The sequence below is a fragment of the Geotrypetes seraphini genome, chromosome 2, assembly GCF_902459505.1.
Source record: "Geotrypetes seraphini chromosome 2, aGeoSer1.1, whole genome shotgun sequence".
Taxonomy (NCBI): domain Eukaryota; kingdom Metazoa; phylum Chordata; class Amphibia; order Gymnophiona; family Dermophiidae; genus Geotrypetes; species Geotrypetes seraphini.
The window spans coordinates 20,795,424-20,818,535 of NC_047085.1; the positions used below are offsets into that span (position 1 = coordinate 20,795,424).

At 42.8% G+C, this 23,112-nt stretch overlaps 1 protein-coding gene across 1 annotated transcript in view; it reads left to right on the top strand.

The window, feature by feature from the left end:
* LOC117353577 (serine/threonine-protein phosphatase 6 regulatory ankyrin repeat subunit A-like) overlaps positions 1 to 23,112 on the top strand; it is a 182,252-nt gene that overhangs the window by 23,099 nt on the left and 136,041 nt on the right. Inside the window, exons 3-5 of the mRNA XM_033929680.1 lie at positions 15,688 to 15,786; positions 18,718 to 18,831; positions 21,942 to 22,046. Of these exons, the coding sequence (XP_033785571.1) occupies positions 15,688 to 15,786; positions 18,718 to 18,831; positions 21,942 to 22,046 (318 nt within the window). The remainder of the gene's footprint in view (positions 1 to 15,687; positions 15,787 to 18,717; positions 18,832 to 21,941; positions 22,047 to 23,112) is intronic.

A 23,112-nucleotide genomic window follows, 5' to 3' on the forward strand; every position in this document is an offset into this window, starting at 1 on the left:
AATATGGGATCAAAAACTAAAAGTCCTAATATATACAAACAAACCCTAAAATGCAAGACTCTGCGGAAGTACAACTCCAGAGAAAAAGAAACAAATGCATTTCTTCCTGAACAGTGCAAAATACAGGCACAGCAGAGGTAAATTCTCAAAATTGTAAAGGAAAAAATAAAATCATTCCCCCTACCTTTGTCATCTCCCTCCCGCTACGCTATGCCTTACCTTCTGGCCTGCTCCCGCCTGGCCATTTTATGCCGCCCCCTGGTGTTATGTTCAAGCCGGCTCCTTCTTCCTCATTGCCGCAGTGCACAAAGCTGCGGGCAGCGTCTCCTTGTACTTCATCTGGAAGCCTTCCCTCTGACGTTGCAATGTCAGAGAGAAGGCTTCCGGCTCAGGCGTAGGAGCCGCTGCCCGCGGCTTTGTGCAATGTGGCAGGGAGGAAGAGGGAGCTGGCCCAAAGATAAGGCCACATCGATCGCACCACGGACCGGCAGTTGAAGAACACTGTTTCGCGCCAGATGCAATTTCCGGCCCTGTGGACCAGCGGCAAATTTCTGTGGACCGGCACTGGTCCACGGACGCCTCAACTTTAGGAAAGCAATAAAAACAGACCTCTTTACCTAACTCCCCCGCCCATGACCGATAGATTACAAAACAATGTATATTGATACTAGATCCTCGGCATGTATCGCATTCAAATAATAATAATAATTTTATTCTTATATAAAACTAAAGCCACAATAGTTTACAATAAGAAGTGCTGGACAATCAGAGAAAAAAGCACAATATAAAATCATCAGACATACAGGATAAAAAGAAGTAAAACAATGAATCCTTAGGTTACAAATCGATTAAACAACTTCTTTTTTACTGATTTTCTAAAACTAAAGTAGGATGAGCAATGCATAATCTATCTATATATATAAAATCGGATGTATGTATGTGTGTGTGTATGTGCCGCGATCACGCAAAAACGGCTTGACCGATTTGAACGAAACTTGGTATGCAGATCCCTCACTACCTGGGGTGATATGTTCTGGGGGTCTCGCGGCCCACCTGCACACGTGGGCGGAGCTACAAACAGAAAATCAGATTTCACCCATTTATGTCAATGGAAAAAATGTAAAAAGCTGCCATTCTCACAGTAATTCCAACTACCTGGGGTGATATGTTCTGGGGGTCTCGCGGCCCACAACTCTATGTTGCTTGCTCAAGGGTGGGTTCACCCAAGAATTTATATGTTCTTGCTCCAGGAGGTGAAACTAAAATTGTTGTTTATAATCACGTTTTGCGTTAGTTGTATTGTATTCATTTTGTCAAATATTTCACTTTATTATTTGAATATTGTACTTTTTATTAAGCTGTAAAAAAATACTTTCATTCACCACTATAAAGTATCTTTATTTGAATCCATTTACAGTGTTATTGCTATAATTAAATACCCGTGCAACGCCGGGGCATCAGCTAGTAATGTATATTTACGAAGGGACGCTGAAAAGTTCTCAGCCCAATCAAGAAGAGAAGGATGTGGAACCGTGAAACTTACAAGTTCCACACTTTTCGTTTCAGTGAGGCAAATGCATCTAGCAAATGGGCACAAGTAAAGGGAAACCAAGCCATTGTGACATCACTGACATCACCGAGGTTGGCTCTTAGGTGGAATGAGGCATGATGACATCACAATAGGAAGGACTGCTGAAAAGTTCTCAACCCAACCAAGAAGACAATGATGTGGAGCCATGAAACTTAAGTTATTTCACACTTTTCTTGATACATTTTGTTTCACTATAGGGAAACCAAGCCATTGTGACATCACCGACGAGGTTAGCTCTTAGGCATTGGTGGAATGAGGCATGATGACATCACAATAGGAAGGACTGCTGAAAAGTTCTCAACCCATCCAAGAAGACAATGATGTGGAGCCATGAAACTTAAGTTATTCCACACTTTTCTTGATACATTTTGTTTCACTATAGGGAAACCAAGCCATTATGACATCACCGACAAGGTTGGCTCTTAGGCACTGGTGTAATGAGGCATGATGACATCACAGTAGGAAGGACTGATGAAAAATTCTCAGCCCAACCAGGAAGAGAATGATGTGGAGCCATGAAACTTACAATACAATACGACTTCTTGTATCCCACTGTTTTCTACATGGAATCAATGTGGCTCACAGCAAGAGGATTTTACATTAATGACAAGGTTTAGAGATAAACAAATTCAGGTTTAGAGAGAAACAATAGATAAGGGCAAAGATGAAGTCTTTAGCTTTTTTCCTGAAGTGACAGTAATGTATATGATGGGTTGCCGCAGGTGTGTACGTAGACTGTTCCAGATGTACGGTCCTAGAAACTCAAAAGTGGAGTCAAACATCTTTTTCCGGCGCCCTTGCTGAGAAGATGGGAATGGTATCCCGAAGCGCTGCATGGAGATCAAGTCGAGGAAGGTGTGAGTGAGACATTAATGAAATGAAACGAAAAGTGTGGAATAACTTGTAAGTTTCACGGCTCCACATCGTTCTCTTCTTGGCTGGACTGAGAACGTTTCACGGCCCCTCGTATCCTTAACATCTATACTAGAGGAAGCCAGGATTGGCTGCTGGAACACGTCTTTTGTAGACACTGTAGAATCTGTAGGCAATCAATGCTTTGAATTTAATTAAACTAAATACTGCCATTGGTTTCATTAGTCACAGCTGAAAAAGTGAAGGAGGGCAGACTGTCCCTAAATTGGTTAAACCCTGAATAATTTATTCCATAGCAGATTTTAGTAAAGATGTGACCAATAAAAGAGCTATTAACCCACTACATGCGAGAAAAGCAACAGAACTTATCTACTAATCCAGGAAAAGGCCTCAGAATTGGAGCCTACGTGTAGTCCTATCATGGACTCAACTGTCAGCGTAGTATTACCACTCCAAGCTCCAATCATAGGCCGGAAAAACCTGGGACTTATAAAATCTTTTAATTTATTGTTATTTTTTTAATATTTTTTTTAAATTTTCAAATTGTTGATTTAAACCTTAAAGTCTGTACTAAAATATTCATTTCGAGCTTAAAGTTTTTCATAAATAGTTTTTAAATAGACCTTAAGGCATATAGTCTATTATTACAACCCTACTATAACTAAATAGTGTTTAAGCGTTGCAAGATTCTCGGAGAGAGAGAAGTTAAAGGCAACTAAATTATTTATAATAAGCAATTTTCATTATGATTTAAAGATTTAAATGACTTATCTTAAGCAATTTTCATTATAGCTTGAAGATTTAGTAGCAGTGTGATGCCTGTGCACTGGCTATGCCGCCGACGCGGTAGCGTTTCGTGGACAATATCGTAAGTCCATTGCTTCAGGGCTAATAGCCAAAATACATTAAGGCATCTAAAACATAATAAGAGCATTAGTATCTATTTAAATCATCGGTAAAGCACCAGATAAACTAATACTCACTACGTTCTTTATGACTACCAAACATTCTCTACGCTGACAGTTCAGTCCATGATAGGACTATGCGTAGGCTCCAATTCTGAGGCCTTTTCCTGGATTAGTTGATAAGTTCTGTTGCTTTTCTCGCATGTAGTGGGTTAAAAATTCTTTATACGAGTATTTGTGATTTGGACCACTTGGGTAGTTTATATTTAGGTTTTACCAATAAAAGAGCTATAATACTGTTTCGTTAAACGAGGTAACCAGTACTCCATTTGAATCTTTCTTAACCTGGCTTCCAAGGGTCCAATCTTCAGATCGTGGGTTGCTGCCTGGCTACCTTCTGCGGTTTAATGCCAGTGCTATATCCAGCCACTGGCATTGAATTTCTGGAGGAATTTCTGGAGGAATTCCCAGCCAGGTGGTAACGCTTTTGTTGTTACATCAGGCCTTGATGATTGCCTTTTCCAGATTTCCTCTTATACGAGGGTTCTTCAAAACGTTTCAACACTTTCATATTTCTGCGCTCAACCAAAAACATTCTTTAATATACAGTAGGATGCCGGGAAAAATGTATCGCAAAAGAGGGTGATTATGTGGAAAAGTGATGTCAACTTGTCTCTTCTTTGATATTTCTGGGTCGCAGACTGTAAAGTCCACCTGGTATTGTCCTAGGTTCCAAATGCTGAAGTTGCCGTCTAATCAAGCCGTTGTGACATCACTGCTGAGGCTGGCTCTTAGGCATTGGTGGAATGAGGTATTATGACATCACAATCTCAGCTCTGGAATGTTGCTACTCTTTGGGTTTCTGCCAGGTTACATAGTAAATGACGGCAGATAAAGACCTGAACAGTCAATACAGTCTGCCCATTAGTCATACCCATTAAATACATGATTAGATTAACCTGTCTCTTCTTTGATATTTCTGGGCCGTAGACTTTAAAGTCTGGTATTGTTCTAGGTTCCAAAGGCTTAAGCTGCCGTCCAAGCTCACTCCAGCCTATCCAACTATCCTGTTTGCAGGATATCTACCATAAAATCTGGCCAGTAACATCCTCATGTTCCAAGTTAGTGGGGTTCCCATTGATGCCCTCCCGAGCCCAGCCCACCCTCCACCAAATCACCACACATGGGACACAGTCCGTGCAAGCCTGTCCAGTACCGTCCTTAGTTCTTTAATTTACATTCTTCATTTTCTAACTATTGTGGCACCTTTCTTTAATTTCTCTAAATAGAGATTCTATATTTGCAATGTTTCCGTTGACATGATTCTTCTTCTGTTTGGGGGTGAGCTCTCTTTCTGTGCCCTCTGTAATCGTAATAGCACTAGCACATTATCTCCTCTGTTTTCAGCTCTATTCACTTTTTTCCTTACATCCGGGGATTTATCTTCTGCCGCAGTGGGTTCATGAATACACTGTGGCACATTCCTGCACCAGAGATGTTGTCTCCTCCTAAAGGTTTTGCACTCTTATGAACACTATTTTTAACCTTTTTAATCCTGGCTGACCTGTGGCCGGTGAGACTCCCTCTCACTTTGTCTTTATGGTCAGCGAAACAGCATGGATGGAGGGAGAGAAGGAGGGAGAAACAGAATGGATGGAGGGAAAGAGGGAGGGAGGGAGGGGGGCTGGAGAAATAGCATGATGGAAGGGAGGGAGGGCTGGAGAAACAGAATGGATGAAGGAAGTGAGGAAGTAAGAAGCAGCATGGATGGAGGGAGAGAAGGAGGGAGAAACAGCATGGAGGAGGCTAAAGAAATAGCATAGAGAGAAGGAGGAGGGCTGAAGAAGCATTATGGAAAAGAGAGAGTGCTAGAGAAAAGAACATGGAGTAGGGTAGTGCTGGATGGGAGGGATAGAGACAGAAACAGCAGGAGAGGAGGTTGGAAGGAGAGAGAGGGGGAGGGGGATTGGAGGTTGGAAGTAGGGTTACCAGATGTCCGGGAAAACCCAGACATGTGCTCTTTTTAGAGGACTGTCCGGGTGCCTGGAAGGATTTCCAAAACCTGGGTTTTGGAAGACCCTGAGCTCGGGGCCACATCTGGAGGACCTCTATGCCTGCGTGGATGCAGACATGATGATGTCACATGCTTGAGCACATGGGTGTGATGTCATCACGCTGATGTCCACACATGTGTGATCAGACGCGGTCCCGAGCTCAGGGAAAGAGGCATGAGGGTCATGTGGAGGCGGGGCTGTGGGTGGAGTTTGGTGAGGATGAAGGCGGAACAGGACAGGGCTGGGGCAAAACAGGGCGGGGCCAGGTGTCCTCTTTTTTTATGATGAAATCTAGTAAACCTAAAGGGAGTTATGCTGGATGGGAGGGCATTTGTTGCACTTGAGGGTGGTGGGGAGGGAGAAAACAGGGAGGTATGCTGGGTGGGAGGGCATTTGTTGCACCTGAGGGTGGTGGGGAAGGAGGAAGAAGGGAGAGATGCTGGATGGCAGGGCTTTTGGTGGGTGGGGAAATCAGGGCAGTGTGCAGAGAGGGAAGGAACTGGGGGCCCCTCCTTAATTTCTGCCCATGTCTAACACCGGCCCTGATTGTAAATAGCTTTGGGTTAATCTCTTCATGAAAAGGCCATTAATAAATCCCAATTAATAAATAAAGCACCTCATTCTCTCAGGAAGCCTCCCTTAAAGGGGCTGGCACAGTACAACAGATTGTGGACCTGGTCCCCCTTCTTATCGTCCAGCAAACACTCCCTCCCACCAAGCATATCCTAGTCCCCCCTCTCAGACCCCTAAACCCCCCCCCAAGTCTGTGCTAAATCATATTTTGTGTGGTCAGCTGCTACAGTTATGTACAGTATTAAAATCATGTAACTTGAAATAGCTGCATTTCTGGTCCTTTTGACAAATTTACAAGTAGAATGCAAAGCATTATGGGAACTCATAAATCAAGGATTTTTCCCAGGACCGCTGAGTAAGAGGCATCTTGATACATCGAGCTCTTTCTCTGATTTTGCACTTACTCTCCCCCCCTTTTCCCCCCCCCCACTCTGTCATTATGGTTAGGGGAAACGGCCCTTTTAAATGACATTGCAGAATAAGGTCTTGGGTTTTTTTTAAAAAACTGTCATGTTTCTACGAGCTTCATAGCAACCCTACGCTGTAATCTCTTTGTAAGCACCAAAGAATCAATTTCATTGGTAGGAGATTCTGCTATCGCTTGCAAGGGAATCAGAAATGGTAAAATGTTAAAACATTATTCTGGCATCTTTTGAAGACCCATGAAATTAGATTTCTGTGGGGTGGGGGGTTATAACCCTCAGAAGGAAAATGGAAATTAGATAGCAAAGGGGAAAGTGCTGGCTGCTTATTATAGGATCTTTTTACTAAGCCAGTTTATCTCAGTCTGTGTGCCAAGGCACGCTAGCGTGCCTTCTGAGATTCCAAGTGAGCCACGGCACACTCAGGAAGAAGCGAGGCGCCTGCCAGCTGACTTCCCTACGCGGTACAGCGCCAGCACTGCCCGATTCGCCGAAGGCCTGAATGTTTCCCCCTTCTCTCTAGCGCCCTCCGGCTTCCCCCCCCTGGCCTCCCAGCCTCACCTTTAAAGCTAATTACAGCAGCCTGCAGAGGATCGTCGGTAGGTAAAATGATTTTATTTTCAATGTAGTGATTGAAATGTGTCAGTTCTGAGAATTTATATCTGCTGTATATGTGAAAAATGAAAGGAAAAAACTGCATTACAATGAGTAAAGGGGGTGGGATCTGGGGCAGAGCTTGGGTGGGCCTAGGGAGGTCTGTGGCTGGGGTACTCGGTTGATATTTGTTAGACTTAGGGGGTACTTAGCTTGAGACTTAGGGGGTACTTAGCTTGAAGTAATTGAGAAACAAATCAGCTGGTGCCAGAGCCTCTCCTTCTCTCCGGCCCTCTTCCCTGCTGGCGCCCCCTACTGGCATCTCAGGGCCAATCTGAATGGCCTCTGCACATGCACGGATGTCGACGTGATGATGACACGAATAGGCGTGATGTCATCACGGCGACGTCGGCACACTTCTGGGTGCCTCAAGCTGTGGCCACTACCTTTAGTGTGCCCCAGCTCGAGAAAGTTTGAGAGACACTGTTACTAAGCCATGCTAAAAAGTGGCGGTGCTTTAACGCAGCTCCAAAATGGCTGAGAACATAAGAACAGCCTTTCTGGGTCAGATCAGTGTTCCTTCAAGCCCAGTAGCGAATTGCAAAATAAAGCGGATTACAGAATAAAGCGAATTACAGAATAAAGCGAATTGCAGAATAAAGCGAGTTACAGAATAAAGCGGATTGCAGAATAAAGCAGATTACAGAATAAAGCGAATTGCAGAATAAACCGAGTTACAGAATAAAGCGGATTGCAGAATAAAGCGGATTACAGAATAAAGCGAATTGCAGAATAAAGCAAATTGAAGAATAAAGCGAATTGCAGAATGAAGCAAATTGCAGAATAAAACGAATTACAGAATGAAGCGAATTGCAGAATAAAGCGAATTGCAGAATAAAGCGAATTGCAGAATAAAGCGGATTGCAGAACAAAGCGAATTGCAGAATAAAGCGGATTACAGAATAAAGCGGATTGCAGAATAAAGCGAATTGCAGAATAAAGCAAATTCAAGAATAAAGCGAATTGCAGAATGAAGCAAATTGCAGAATAAAACGAATTACAGAATGAAGCGAATTGCAGAATAAAGCGGATTGCAGAACAAAGCGAATTGCAGAATAAAGCGAATTGCAGAATAAAGCAAATTGCAGAATAAAGCAAATTGCAGAATAAAACGAATTACAGAATGAAGTGAATTGCAGAATAAAGCGAATTGCAGAATAAAGCGGATTGCAGAACAAAGCGAGTTACGGAATAAAGCGGATTGCAGAATAAAGCGGGTTACGGAATAAAGCGGATTGCAGAATAAAGCGAATTGCAGAATAAAGCGAGTTACAGAATAAAGCGGATTGCAGAATAAAGCGGATTACAGAATAAAGCGGATTGCAGAATAAAGCGAGTTACAGAATAAAGCGGATTGCAGAATAAAGCGAATTGCAGAATAAAGCGGATTGCAGAATAAAGTGAGTTACAGAATAAAGCGGATTGCAGAATAAAGCGAATTGCAGAATAAAGCGGATTGCAGAATAAAGTGAGTTACAGAATAAAGCGGATTGCAGAATAAAGCGAATTGCAGAATAAAGCGAATTGCAGAATAAAGCGAGTTACAGAATAAAGCGGATTGCAGAATAAAGCGAATTGCAGAATAAAGCGAGTTACAGAATAAAGCGAATTGCAGAATAAAGCGAATTGCAGAATAAAGCGAGTTACAGAATAAAGCGGATTGCAGAATAAAGCGGATTGCAGAATAAAGCGAGTTACAGAATAAAGCGGATTGCAGAATAAAGCGAGTTACAGAATAAAGCGGATTGCAGAATAAAGTGAATTGCAGAATAAAGCGGATTGCAGAATAAAGCGAATTACAGAATAAAGCGGATTGCAGAATAAAGCGAGTTACAGAATAAAGCGGATTGCAGAATAAAGTGAATTGCAGAATAAAGCGGATTGCAGAATAAAGCGAGTTACAGAATAAAGCGGATTGCAGAATAAAGCGAGTTACAGAATAAAGCGGATTGCAGAATAAAGTGAATTGCAGAATAAAGCGGATTGCAGAATAAAGCGAATTACAGAATAAAGCGGATTGCAGAATAAAGCGAGTTACAGAATAAAGCGGATTGCAGAATAAAGCGAATTGCAGAATAAAGCGGATTGCAGAATAAAGCGAATTACAGAATAAAGCGGATTGCAGAATAAAGCGAGTTACAGAATAAAGCGGATTGCAGAATAAAGTGAATTGCAGAATAAAGCGGATTGCAGAATAAAGCGAGTTACAGAATAAAGCGGATTGCAGAATAAAGCAGATTGCAGAATAAAGCAATTGCAGAATAAAGCAAATTGCAGAATAAAGCGAGTTACAGAATAAAGCGGATTGCAGAATAAAGCAGATTGCAGAATAAAGCAGATTGCAGAATAAAGCAATTGCAGAATAAAGCGGATTGCAGAATAAAGCGAGTTACAGAATAAAGCGGATTGCAGAATAAAGCGAGTTACAGAATAAAGCGGATTGCAGAATAAAGCAGATTGCAGAATAAAGCAATTGCAGAATAAAGCGAATTGCAGAATAAATCGGATTGCAGAATAAAGCGGATTGCAGAATAAAGCAAATTGCAGAATAAAGCGGATTACAGAATAAAGCGAGTTACAGAATAAAGCGGATTGCAGAATAAAGCGAGTTACAGAATAAAGCGGATTGCAGAATAAAGGGAATTGCAGAATAAAGCGGATTGCAGAATAAAGCGAATTACAGAATAAAGCGGATTGCAGAATAAAGCGGATTGCAGAATAAAGCGAGTTACAGAATAAAGCGGATTACAGAATAAAGCGAGTTACAGAATAAAGCGGATTGCAGAATAAAGCGAATTGAAGAATAAAGCGAATTGCAGAATGAAGCGAATTGCAGAATAAAGTGAATTGCAGAATAAAGTGGATTGCAGAATAAAGCGAGTTACAGAATAAAGCGGATTGCAGAATAAAGCGAATTGCAGAATAAAGCGAGTTACAGAATAAAGCGAATTGCAGAATAAAGCGAATTGCAGAATAAAGCGAGTTACAGAATAAAGCGGATTGCAGAATAAAGCGGATTGCAGAATAAAGCGAGTTACAGAATAAAGCGGATTGCAGAATAAAGCGAGTTACAGAATAAAGCGGATTGCAGAATAAAGTGAATTGCAGAATAAAGCGGATTGCAGAATAAAGCGAATTACAGAATAAAGCGGATTGCAGAATAAAGCGAGTTACAGAATAAAGCGGATTGCAGAATAAAGTGAATTGCAGAATAAAGCGGATTGCAGAATAAAGCGAATTACAGAATAAAGCGGATTGCAGAATAAAGCGAGTTACAGAATAAAGCGGATTGCAGAATAAAGTGAATTGCAGAATAAAGCGGATTGCAGAATAAAGCGAGTTACAGAATAAAGCGGATTGCAGAATAAAGCAGATTGCAGAATAAAGCAATTGCAGAATAAAGCGAATTGCAGAATAAAGCGAGTTACAGAATAAAGCGGATTGCAGAATAAAGCAGATTGCAGAATAAAGCAGATTGCAGAATAAAGCAATTGCAGAATAAAGCGGATTGCAGAATAAAGCGAGTTACAGAATAAAGCGGATTGCAGAATAAAGCGAGTTACAGAATAAAGCGGATTGCAGAATAAAGCAGATTGCAGAATAAAGCAATTGCAGAATAAAGCGAATTGCAGAATAAAGCGAGTTACAGAATAAAGCGGATTGCAGAATAAAGCAGATTGCAGAATAAAGCAGATTGCAGAATAAAGCAATTGCAGAATAAAGCGGATTGCAGAATAAAGCGAGTTACAGAATAAATCGGATTGCAGAATAAAGCGGATTGCAGAATAAAGCAAATTGCAGAATAAAGCGGATTACAGAATAAAGCGAGTTACAGAATAAAGCGGATTGCAGAATAAAGCGAGTTACAGAATAAAGCGGATTGCAGAATAAAGGGAATTGCAGAATAAAGCGGATTGCAGAATAAAGCGAATTACAGAATAAAGCGGATTGCAGAATAAAGCGGATTGCAGAATAAAGCGAGTTACAGAATAAAGCGGATTGCAGAATAAAGCGAGTTACAGAATAAAGCGGATTGCAGAATAAAGCGAATTGAAGAATAAAGCGAATTGCAGAATGAAGCGAATTGCAGAAAAAAGTGAATTGCAGAATAAAGCGGATTGCAGAATAAAGCGAATTGCAGAATAAAGCGACTTGCAGAATAAAGCGGATTACAGAATAAAGCGAATTGCAGAATAAAGCAATTGCAGAATAAAGCGGATTACAGAATAAAGCGGATTGCAGAATAAAGCGGATTACAGAATAAAGCAGATTGCAGAATAAAGCGAATTGCAGAATAAAGTGGATTACAGAATAAAGCAAATTGCAGAATAAAGCGAGTTACAGAATAAAGCGGATTACAGAATAAAGCGAATTGCAGAATAAAGCGGATTACAGAATAAAGCGGATTGTAGAGTAAAGCGAATTGCAGAATAAAGCGGATTACAGAATAAAGCGAATTGCAGAATAAAGCGAATTGCAGAATAAAGCGGATTACAGAATAAAGCGAATTGCAGAATAAAGCGAGTTACAGAATAAAGCGGATTGCAGAATAAAGCGGATTGCAGAATAAAGCAAATTGCAGAATAAAGCGGATTACAGAATAAAGCGAGTTACAGAATAAAGCGGATTACAGAATAAAGCGAGTTACAGAATAAAGCGGATTGCAGAATAAAGCGAATTGAAGAATAAAGCGAATTGCAGAATGAAGCGAATTGCAGAAAAAAGTGAATTGCAGAATAAAGCGGATTGCAGAATAAAGCGAATTGCAGAATAAAGCGACTTGCAGAATAAAGCGGATTACAGAATAAAGCGAATTGCAGAATAAAGCGAATTGCAGAATAAAGCGGATTACAGAATAAAGCGAATTTCAGAATAAAGCAATTGCAGAATAAAGCGGATTACAGAATAAAGCGGATTGCAGAATAAAGCGAATTGCAGAATAAAGTGGATTACAAAATAAAGCGAATTGCAGAATAAAGCGAGTTACAGAATAAAGCGGATTACAGAATAAAGCGAATTGCAGAATAAAGTGGATTACAGAATAAAGCGGATTGTAGAGTAAAGCGAATTGCAGAATAAAGCGGATTACAGAATAAAGCGAATTGCAGAATAAAGCGGATTACAGAATAAAGCGGATTGCAGAATAAAGCGAATTGCAGAATAAAGCGGATTACAGAATAAAGAAAATTGCAGAATAAAGCGATTTACAGAATAAAGCGGATTGCAGAATAAAGCGAATTGCAGAATAAAGCGGATTACAGAATAAAGCGAATTGCAGAATAAAGCGAGTTACAGAATAAAGCGGATTGCAGAATAAAGCGGATTGCAGAATAAAGCGAGTTACAGAATAAAGCGGATTGCAGAACAAAGCGAATTGCAGAATAAAGCGAATTGCAGAATAAAGCGGATTGCAGAACAAAGCGAATTGCAGAATAAAGCGGATTACAGAATAAAGAAAATTGCAGAATAAAGCGATTTACAGAATAAAGCGGATTGCAGAATAAAGCGAATTGCAGAATAAAGCGGATTACAGAATAAAGCGAATTGCAGAATAAAGCGAGTTACAGAATAAAGCGGATTGCAGAATAAAGCGGATTGCAGAATAAAGCGAGTTACAGAATAAAGCGGATTGCAGAACAAAGCGAATTGCAGAATAAAGCGAATTGCAGAATAAAGCGGATTGCAGAACAAAGCGAATTGCAGAATAAAGCGAATTGCAGAATAAAGCGGATTGCAGAATAAAGCGAATTGCAGAATAAAGCGGATTACAGAATAAAGCAAATTGCAGAATAAAGCGATTTACAGAATAAAGCGGATTGCAGAATAAAGCGAATTGCAGAATAAAGCGGATTACAGAATAAAGCGAATTGCAGAATAAAGCGAGTTACAGAATAAAGCGGATTGCAGAATAAAGCGGATTGCAGAATAAAGCGAGTTACAGAATAAAGCGGATTGCAGAATAAAGCGGATTGCAGAACAAAGCGAATTGCAGAATAAAGCGAATTGCAGAATAAAGCGGATTGCAGAACAAAGCGAATTGCAGAATAAAGCGAGTTACAGAATAAAGCGGATTGCAGAATAAAGCGAATTGCAGAATAAAGCGGATTGCAGAATAAAGCGAGTTACAGAATAAAGCGAGTTACAGAATAAAGTGAGTTACAGAATAAAGCGAATTGCAGAATAAAGCGAGTTACAGAATAAAGTGAGTTACAGAATAAAGCGAATTGCAGAATAAAGCGATTTACAGAATAAAGCGGATTGCAGAATAAAGCGAATTGCAGAATAAAGCGGATTACAGAATAAAGCGAATTGCAGAATAAAGCGAGTTACAGAATAAAGCGGATTGCAGAATAAAGCGGATTGCAGAATAAAGCGAGTTACAGAATAAAGCGGATTGCAGAATAAAGCGGATTGCAGAACAAAGCGAATTGCAGAATAAAGCGAATTGCAGAATAAAGCGGATTGCAGAACAAAGCGAATTGCAGAATAAAGCGGATTGCAGAATAAAGCGAATTGCAGAATAAAGCGGATTGCAGAATAAAGCGAGTTACAGAATAAAGCGAGTTACAGAATAAAGTGAGTTACAGAATAAAGCGAATTGCAGAATAAAGCGAGTTACAGAATAAAGCGAGTTACAGAATAAAGTGAGTTACAGAATAAAGCGAATTGCAGAATAAAGCGAGTTACAGAATAAAGCGGATTGCAGAATAAAGCGGATTGCAGAATAAAGCGGATTGCAGAATAAAGCGAGTTACAGAATAAAGCGGATTGCAGAATAAAGCGGATTGCAGAACAAAGCGAATTGCAGAATAAAGCGAATTGCAGAATAAAGCGGATTGCAGAACAAAGCGAATTGCAGAATAAAGCGAGTTACAGAATAAAGCGGATTGCAGAATAAAGCGAATTGCAGAATAAAGCGGATTGCAGAATAAAGCGAGTTACAGAATAAAGCGAGTTACAGAATAAAGTGAGTTACAGAATAAAGCGAATTGCAGAATAAAGCGAGTTACAGAATAAAACTGCTTGAACTGCAGCAAAGGTTGGCGTGGCAGAGAGGAAGGCTGCAAGATGTTTTTAATTTTTTTGTGGATTGACAGCACAAGAAGAGAGGCTTCAGGCTAGGAGCCAGATAAAAGATACAGGGTTGTCAAGTGAATAATATTGTTAGAGCAGGTCAGTTTAGTCCTGTTTTATGTTCCCTGCTGTGTGCACAGACTTAGGGCTCCTTTTACTACGCAGCGATAGCGTTTTTAGTGGGCGCTGCGTTGCCCCACGCACTAACCCCCGCGCTACGCGCCAAGAACTAACGACAGCTCAATGCTGGCGTTAGCGTCTAGCGCGCGTGCTAAAACCGCTAGTGCAGCTTAATAAAAGGAGCCCTTAATGTTCTGATTGACCTAAGGAACGCAACGCTACATGGCTGCCAAAGAGTAAAACCAGGAGCGGATCAACATGTCTTGAAAAATGGAGCTGGCTGACAAATCCTACAGTGACCAAAGCAAAACAACCCCCAAAAATTGTGGAACAGAAGAGCGGATGTGCCAGTTTGTAGTTTGATAAGCGTCCAAATAACTTTAAAAAGCAATCCACAAAGGGTGTATAATCGTCACAAGTGACCCACAAGGTAAAATCCAAATCTATATATATAAAATCGGAGTTATGTATGTGTGTATGTGCCGCGATCACGCAAAAACGGCTTGACCGATTTGAACGAAACTTGGTATGCAGATCCCTCACTACCTGGGGTGATATGTTCTGGGGGTCTCACGGCCCACCTGCACACATGGGCGGAGCTACAAACAGAAATTCAGATTTCACCCATTCATGTCAATGGAAAAAATGTAAAAAGCTGCCATTCTCACAGTAATTCCAACTACCTGGGTGATATGTCCTGGGGGTCTCGCGGCCCACCTGCACACGTGGGCGGAGCTACAAACAGAACATCAGATTTCACCCATTCATGTCAATGGAAAAAATGTAAACAGCTGCCATTCTCACAGTAATTCCAAAACGGCTTGACCGATTTGAACGAAACTTGGTATGCAGATCCCTCACTAACTGGGGTGATATGTTCTGGGGGGTCTCTTCACCCAAGAATGTATATGTTCTTGCTCCTGGAGGTGAAACTAAAAATGTTGTTTATAATCAAGTTTTGTGTTAGTTGTATTGTATTCATTTTGTCAAATATTTCACATTATAATTTGAATATTGTACTTTTTATAAAGCTGTAAAAAAATAATTTCATTCACCACTATAAAGTATCTTTATTTGAATCCATTTACAGTATTATTGCTATAATTAAATACCCGTGCAACGCCGGAGCATCAGCTAGTAATATATAAAATACAGAGGCACAACATGGGCCGTGTTTCGGCAAACTAAAAATGCCTTGGCTGTCTTAAATATAAAAAGATAAAAGTCACAAAAAAATCCAAGTGCTTAAGAGGCTACAGACTAACTGTACAAGCACCAGCCTACATTGGATTATTGATTTTTAACTTATTTGGACGCTTCCGATCTTCTGTTCCACAATCCTTTTTTTTGTTTTGCTGCTTCATTTTCTTTGTGGAACCTTTTTTAATCTTAACGTAACCGAAATTTTTTTTTTTTTTCAGGATGGTCGAACTGCTTTACACGTGGCGGCAGCTCATTCAAAAGAAGAGATCGTCCGAATGTTGCTAGCTCGGAAAGCAGATCCAAACATCATAGGAGGGGTATGTATATACTGAGGGCCATTTTCGATAGGGATGTCTTAAGTCCGACTTGGACATTTCCCGCAAGACATCCAAAGTTGGAAGTATAAAAACATCCATTCTTTATCATCCCGCCACAGAAACGGATGGGTTTGTTCCATCCGTGGCCGCCCCCATTCAGTCTCCTGCCGCGGCTGCCTCTGTCCAACCCCCTCAGCCTTCGTCCAAGTGGCTGCAGGCGTCCTGGGATGAGGATTCTTTTATGACTCATCAGTTGTCTCTGGATGAGGACTGGATCTTGGGGAGAACCTTACAGATCCATCGGGGGGGGGGTATGATTATTAGATGGAGATATTTTTGAGGCGCCAGTTGGCGAGGACACGTCTGTTGTGCGCATATTTCACTGGGAAGTGTTGCAGGAGATCATTCTTCAGGTGTCATCGCTTTAACACTTTGAAGAGGAAGCTAAGGACCCCCCTCGTGTTGTGGACCTGCTCTTTTCCTATGCATCAGGATATTCGGGATATAGTGCACACTCTGTGGAAAGTTACGAACCTGTCTTTGGCAAGATTCTACTCTCTCCTTGATGGTGATAGAGATACCTATAAATCGCCTGTGGTTGATGCGGTGGTCTCGGCTATCGCGCGAAGACATACCGTGCTGGTTGAAGGTGATTCAGCCCTGAGAGGCCCTCAGGACCGTAAAATGGAGGCTCTGCTTCAACAAAGTTTTGATGTGACTAGCCTGGCTGTCCATGCGGTGATTTGTGGTGATCTGGTGGCCCGGTCTTGTTTTCCGGTGGTCCGAGCGAGTTCTTGACTGCGAGTCAGCTGACTGGTCCTTAGTGGATCAGGAAGTGGCTAAGATTGAGCTAGGCACTTCTTACCTCTCTAATGCCATGTATGATCTTTTGTGTGCCTTGGCCATGCTCAAGGGCGTTGGCGTGAGTTTCGGAGGTACCGCCCTGGCTGGGGTGTGACCTCTTTTCCTTCCAGAGGATGTTTCTTTCAACGCATGCAGTCTTTTCGGGGGGACCACCAGGGGGTTCGCGACTCCTCCGGACGCTCCTCTGCCTCCCGTCTGACCCAGTGACTTATTGCAGGTCCTTCCCCCGGTTCCAGTCAGAGCCCATTTGCAGGAGTTTTACTGGGGGTTCTCCCAGATCACCACGGGCCGGTTATACTCTAGAGTTTTCTCAACTTTTGCCAGATCATTTCCTCTCCTTGTCAAGCAACTTGGAAGAAGTGGGCTTTTCACCAGCCACTGCTCAGGTTTCTGGACCTCAATGCGATAGTCCCGGCACCTCCTCTGGAGATTCACACCGGTAGGTACTCCATTTATTTCGTGGTGCCCAAGAAAGAGGGGTCTTTTCAGCCCATTTTAGATCTCAGAGGTGTCAACAGGGCTCTCCAGGTTCCCTCTTTTGATATGGAAACCATAAAATCTGTAATTCTGGCAGTCCAGACTGGGGAATTTCTGATTTATCTTGACTGACGGAGGCCTAACTGCATGTTCTGATTCGGGCCTCCCATCAATGATTCCTTCGCTTTGTGATCTTGCGAGACCATTATCAGTTTTGTGCGCTTCCCTTTGGTCTGGCCACGACACCGCGAACCTTCACCATGCTTATGGTGGTGGTGACGTCAGCCTTGCACAAAGAGGGCATTCTGGTACACCCCTATCTGGATGGTTGGTTGATTCATGCCAAGTCGTTTCAGGAGAGCTCCCGGGTTACATCTTGGGCTGTGGAGTATCTGCAGTCCCTGGGCTGGGTGGTCAACTTGTCTAAGAGCCATTTGACTCCGTCTCAGCGCTTGAAGTATCTCGGCGTTCTGTTTGACACCAGTGTAGGGAGAGTGTTCCTTCCAGAAGCCAGGGTGTGCAAACTGAAGTCACAGATTCGCTCCCTGATGGTTGGTCGCTGCCCTCGGGCGCAGGACTTTCTGCAGGTCTTGGGGTTGACGGCGGCCTCGCTGGAAGTGGTCTAGTGGACTTGGGCTCACATGTGCCCTCTTCAGTATGTACGTCTTTGGCGGTGGTCGCCACAGAGTCAGGATATGGGCTTTCCTGTTCCTCTTAGGGGGTTGCTTCGTTGCAACCTACACTGGTGGAAAAGTGCAATTAAGAAAGCCTGATTAGATTAGATTAGATTAGACCTTTGCATGTGAGTCTCACTTAGGCACTCATTACAGAATCGCACTTGGCGCCTGTAATGTAGGCCAGGGGTTTAAAAGGCCTACATTATAGGTGCCTAAGTTCTTTAGAGAATTGAGCTTAGCGGTGCCTAAGTCTTTCTGCACCCCTAAACATGCCTACTTTGGTATGGAATCGCGCTTAAGAAGATAGGTGCCTATCTTCCAAATAAATTTTATTTTTTCCAATTATGAGCTTGTTAAAGCTCATTATTGAAGCCAATTTACCAATTAAATTAGGTGCCCATTTATTTAGGCACGTAACTTTAGGCTCCTCTTATAGCTGGTTTTAAGAAAGGTTTGGACAAGTACCTGGAGGAAAAGTCTATGCTATTGAGAAAGACATGAGGGAAGCCACTGCTTGCCCTGGATCGGTAGCATGGAATGTTGCTACTCTTTGGGATTCTAGAATCTTGTTACTCTCTGGGATTCCAGAATCTTGATACTCTTTGGGATTCTAGAATCTTGTTACTCTCTGGGATTCCGGAATCTTCCTATTCTTTGAGATTCTATATGGAATGTTGCAACACCTTGGGTTTTGGCCAAGTACTAGGGACCTGGATTGGCCACCATGAGAACGGGCTTCTGGGTTGATGGGCCATTGGTCTGACCCAGTAAGGCTATTCTTATGTTCTGATTTGTATATATCCCAAAAATCGAGCATATTCAAAACTAGGGACTAAAAAACCCAGTTGGTGATAAGTTCACTTATTACAAGTATTTGGCTATCATGTGTTCTTTGTGTTGGCTCTCGTTTCAGCCTAAGGACCAGCTGCCTTTGCATTATGCTGCTCTCCGTCCCAATGGAGGCATCGGTGTCACCCAGGCCCTGCTGAAGACATCTCACAAGGATGCCAGACTAAAGCAGAACAAAGTAGGTATATGATTCAAATCTGAGCTAGACATCTGTGATGTACAAGGAAGAACGTGGCCAAGCACTAGGAATGTTCTATTTCTGCGTTAAGTTTTTAGAAAGTTCTAGAACAACTTTTATGAAAGTAGATCTGGGCCAAGTTTCAAAAAGTCACAAAACATATAAACCTCAATGAATGTAAATATAATTAACTCTCAAATATGAGGCATTTAAAGTACATTAAAGAGGGAAAACGATCTCAAATACAAAGTATTGCTAGGTTTTACAACGACACAGTACAGGTTTCTGCTACTAATAATCATTTCTATAGCGCTACCAGACTTGCACAGCGCTGTACATCAAAACACAGAAGAGACAGTCCCTGCTCAAAAGAGCTTACGATCTATTCAAGACAGGCAAACTGGACAAGAAGGTGCTCAGGTGGAGGAGCCATATACAGCTGCATTATGATGTCATCAAGAATTCTGGGAATGACCCAGATGCATTGTGATGTCACTGAGCATTCAGACAGCTTCTGCTACTACTAATCATTTCTCTAGCGCTATTAGACATACGCAGTGCTATACATAAAAATGGTTCATAGTCTTAAGCACGTGAGATAAACGCGTGCTGACAAACGAGCGATGACAATTCAGCGCTGCAGGAAAACCTTCTTTTAAAGGGCTCTGATGGGGGGTGTTGGTGGGGAACCCCCCCCCCCACACACACTTTATTTAATAGTGATCGTGCTGGTGTTGGGGGTGGGTTGGGGGGTTGTAACCCCACATTATACTGGAAACTTAACTTTTTCAGTATAATGTGGGGGGTTACAACCCCCATACCCCCCAACATGGCAGCACGATCCCTATTAAGTAGAGGGGGGTTCCACCCCCCCATCGGAGCCCTTAAAAAGAAGGTTTTCCTGCGGTGCGCTGAAGTCTTGCGCTGAATTGTTGGCGCTCGTTTGTCCTGTCACCAATCATTGTGTAGCGCTACTAGACATACGCAGCACTGTACAGCGCAGTCCCTGCTCAAAAGAGCTTACAATCCAGTCAAGACAGACAAACTGAAGAAGAAGGTACTCAGGTGCGGGAACCATATACAGCTGCATTATGATGTCACCAAGAATTCTTGATGCACTGTGATGTCACTGAGCGTTCAGACAGCTTCTGCTCCTACTAATCATTTCTATAGCGCTATTGGACAAACGCAGCGCTGTACAGCGCAGTCCCTGCTCAAAAGAGCTTACAATCTAGTCATGACAGACAAACTGGAGAAGAAGGTGCATCAATACACACTGCTCTGGTGGGGGAATTACAGAGGGAATGAGAAGACAGATATTGGAGCTTAGCAAGTAGGCTGGAGTTTGGAACTGAAAGCATTTGCAAGGAAGTGGGCTAGCGTCTGGATTTGAATCCTGCCAGAGATGGAACTTGACACACCGAGTCGGGCAGTTTGTTCCAGGCATACAGTAGAAGGGACAGAGTCTTGAGTTGGCCGTAGAAGAAAAGGATACAGATAAGAGAGAGTTACCCAATCAGTGAAGTGCCCGTGTATGGAGGGGGGAGGGGGGAGAGATGGTAGTTACTGAGAAGTTGTGGTCTGAAGATCTACTTGTAGGTCATGAAGAAGAATTTGAACTGTATGTGGAAAAATGTTCAGGTAGAACCTGGTGGAGCTTAAGAACAGGATCCACAGGTCCAAGATCTGGGACCCAGGAAGCAAAGCAGGAGATCATCCAAGTAGCAGGTGTTGCTGCTCAGAACTAGCTTTGAACATCATAAGAACATAAGAGGTTGCCTCCACTGGGTCAGACCAGAGGTCCATCCTGCCCAACAGTCCGCACCCGCGGCGGCCCATCAGGTCCATGACCTGTCAGGTGTTCCTTGACTTGGCCCTATAATCCCCTTGTTTCTATCTATACTCTTTCTATACCCTATCTCTACCTCTATCTGTACCCCTCAATCCCCCCTATCCTTAAGGAATTTATCCAATCCATCTTTGAATCCCCGTAGTGTACTCTGCCCTATCACAACCTCTGGGAGCGCGTTCCATGTGTCCACCACCCCCTTTCAGCTTTCACTAGTGCCCTCTTGTACTTGTGGTTCCCTGTAGTCTGAAGAATCTGTCCCTGTCTACCTTCAATTATGTTCTGTAAATCAGGTTTTCTATTCTACTTTGACCTATTCAGTTTAAGGTCAGATTACGTTAGAAGAGGTCAGGTCAGTTACCCAGGAAGTCACACTAGACAGATTGAGACGGACATTTAATAGGGCTGCTAGTGCAGGTAGATCAGTTACTAGACGTCTGGATTTCCCCGGGCTTGTCCTCCTTTTGAGAACATGTACGGGGGTCTGGACGGCTTTTCAAAACCCGGCACTTTGTCCGGATTTTAGAAAAGCTTGGAACAAATAAACTGTCGGGCGGGAGGGCATCCGCGCACGTGTCAGATGCCAGGCGATGACACGGCGGGCGTGCACGTGATATCATCACGTCGCCTCCGTGCAAGCACGGAAGCCCTCTTGCCCGACGAGAACAGGCGGTGGGGCGGGGCTAGAGTGGGATTGGGGGCGGGGCAGGGTGTAACAGGGCAGGGTTGGGTGGAACTGGACGGGTCTGGGAGAGGGTCTAGGGCAGTGGTCTCAAACATGCGGCCCGCCAGGTACTATTTTGAGGCCCTCGGTATGTTTATCATAATCACAAAAGTAAAATAAAACAGTTTTTTGATCATATGCCTCTTTAACTATAAATTACAATATTATTATTAAGACTTAGCCAAAAGGAAAGATTTATAAACTATAAAGAGTTTTACCTCATGCAAAATTGTCATTTCTTTAATAAGACATTCACTATTTTATCTGAGGCCCTCCAAGTACCTACAAATCCAAAATGTGGCCCTGCAAAGGGTTTGAGTTGGAGACCACTGGTCTAGGGGATCTGTATTTTCCAAACGGAAAACCTGGTAACCCTAACTATAACTATACAGGTCACAGTTAGGTCATAGACATAACTTAGACCTATGAAGTAACATCTGATAAAAGTGTGAAGATAATTATAAGAATGATTGATAAGAATGATTTTAGGGACGTGAGTGGTAATCCTGGAATGAGTACCGTTGTTTGAATTTGCAGGATGGCTCTATCCCTCTCTTCTTGGCTGTGGAATCCGGAAACATTGGCATCTGCAAAGAGCTGCTTTCGGCTCAGATAGAAGTCCAGCTCGGAGCACAAAGAAAGGTACAGGAAGAATATAAGGGCTAATTCTATACAAAGCGCCCAAAAAGTTAGGCGCCTACTTAGGCACTGTTCAGCGCGATTCAAGTAAAATTGGGCGCCGTTTAGTGAATCGCGCCGAGCGGCACCTATTTTGGGGGCGCCCAATAAATAGGCCCGCTCTAGGCCCCACGAAAAGTTAGGCGCCCAGGCGAGCACTTAAGCACGCCTAAGAGCAGCGATTCTGTAAGAAGGCGCCTAACACGATGCCACGCCCACGCCTAACATGCATAGAAACATAGAAACATAGAAGATGACGGCAGAAAAGGGCTACAGCCCATCAAGTCTGCCCACTCTGCTTACCCACCCCCTGTCTATGCCCTAATGACCCAATTTCCTTATCTTGACCCTCGTAGGGATCCCACATGGGTATCCCATTTATTCTTAAAGTCTGGCACGCTGTCTGCCTCGATCACCTGCACTGGAAGCTTGTTCCAATGATCAACCACTCTCTCTGTGAAGAAACTTTCTGGTGTCTGCAGCATCAACTCTCTCCTCCTCTCCCTATTGGCTAAGGCTCTTAACATTTGCATCTCCTCTTCCTATAGGCTAAGGCTCTTTACACCTGCATTGTGATGTCATAGAACTTTCTGATTATAGAAACATGATGGCAGAAAAGGGCTACAGCCCATCAAGTCTGCCCACTCTGCTTACCCACCCCCTGTCTATGCCCTAATGACCCAATTTCCTTATCTTGACCCTCGCAGGGATCCCACATGGGTATCCCATTTATTCTTAAAGTCTGGCACGCTGTCTGCCTCGATCACCTGCACTGGAAGCTTGTTCCAATGATCAACCACTCTCTCTGTGAAGAAATACTTTCTGGTGTCTGCAGCAGCCACTCTCTCCTCCTCTCCCTATTGGCTAAGGCTCTTAACATTTGCATCTCCTCTTCCTATAGGCTAAGGCTCTTTACACCTGCATTGTGATGTCACAGAACTTTCTGATTATAGAAACATAGAAACATGATGGCAGATAAAGGCCAAATGACCCATCATAGAAACATAGAAGATGGCGGCAGAAAAGGGCT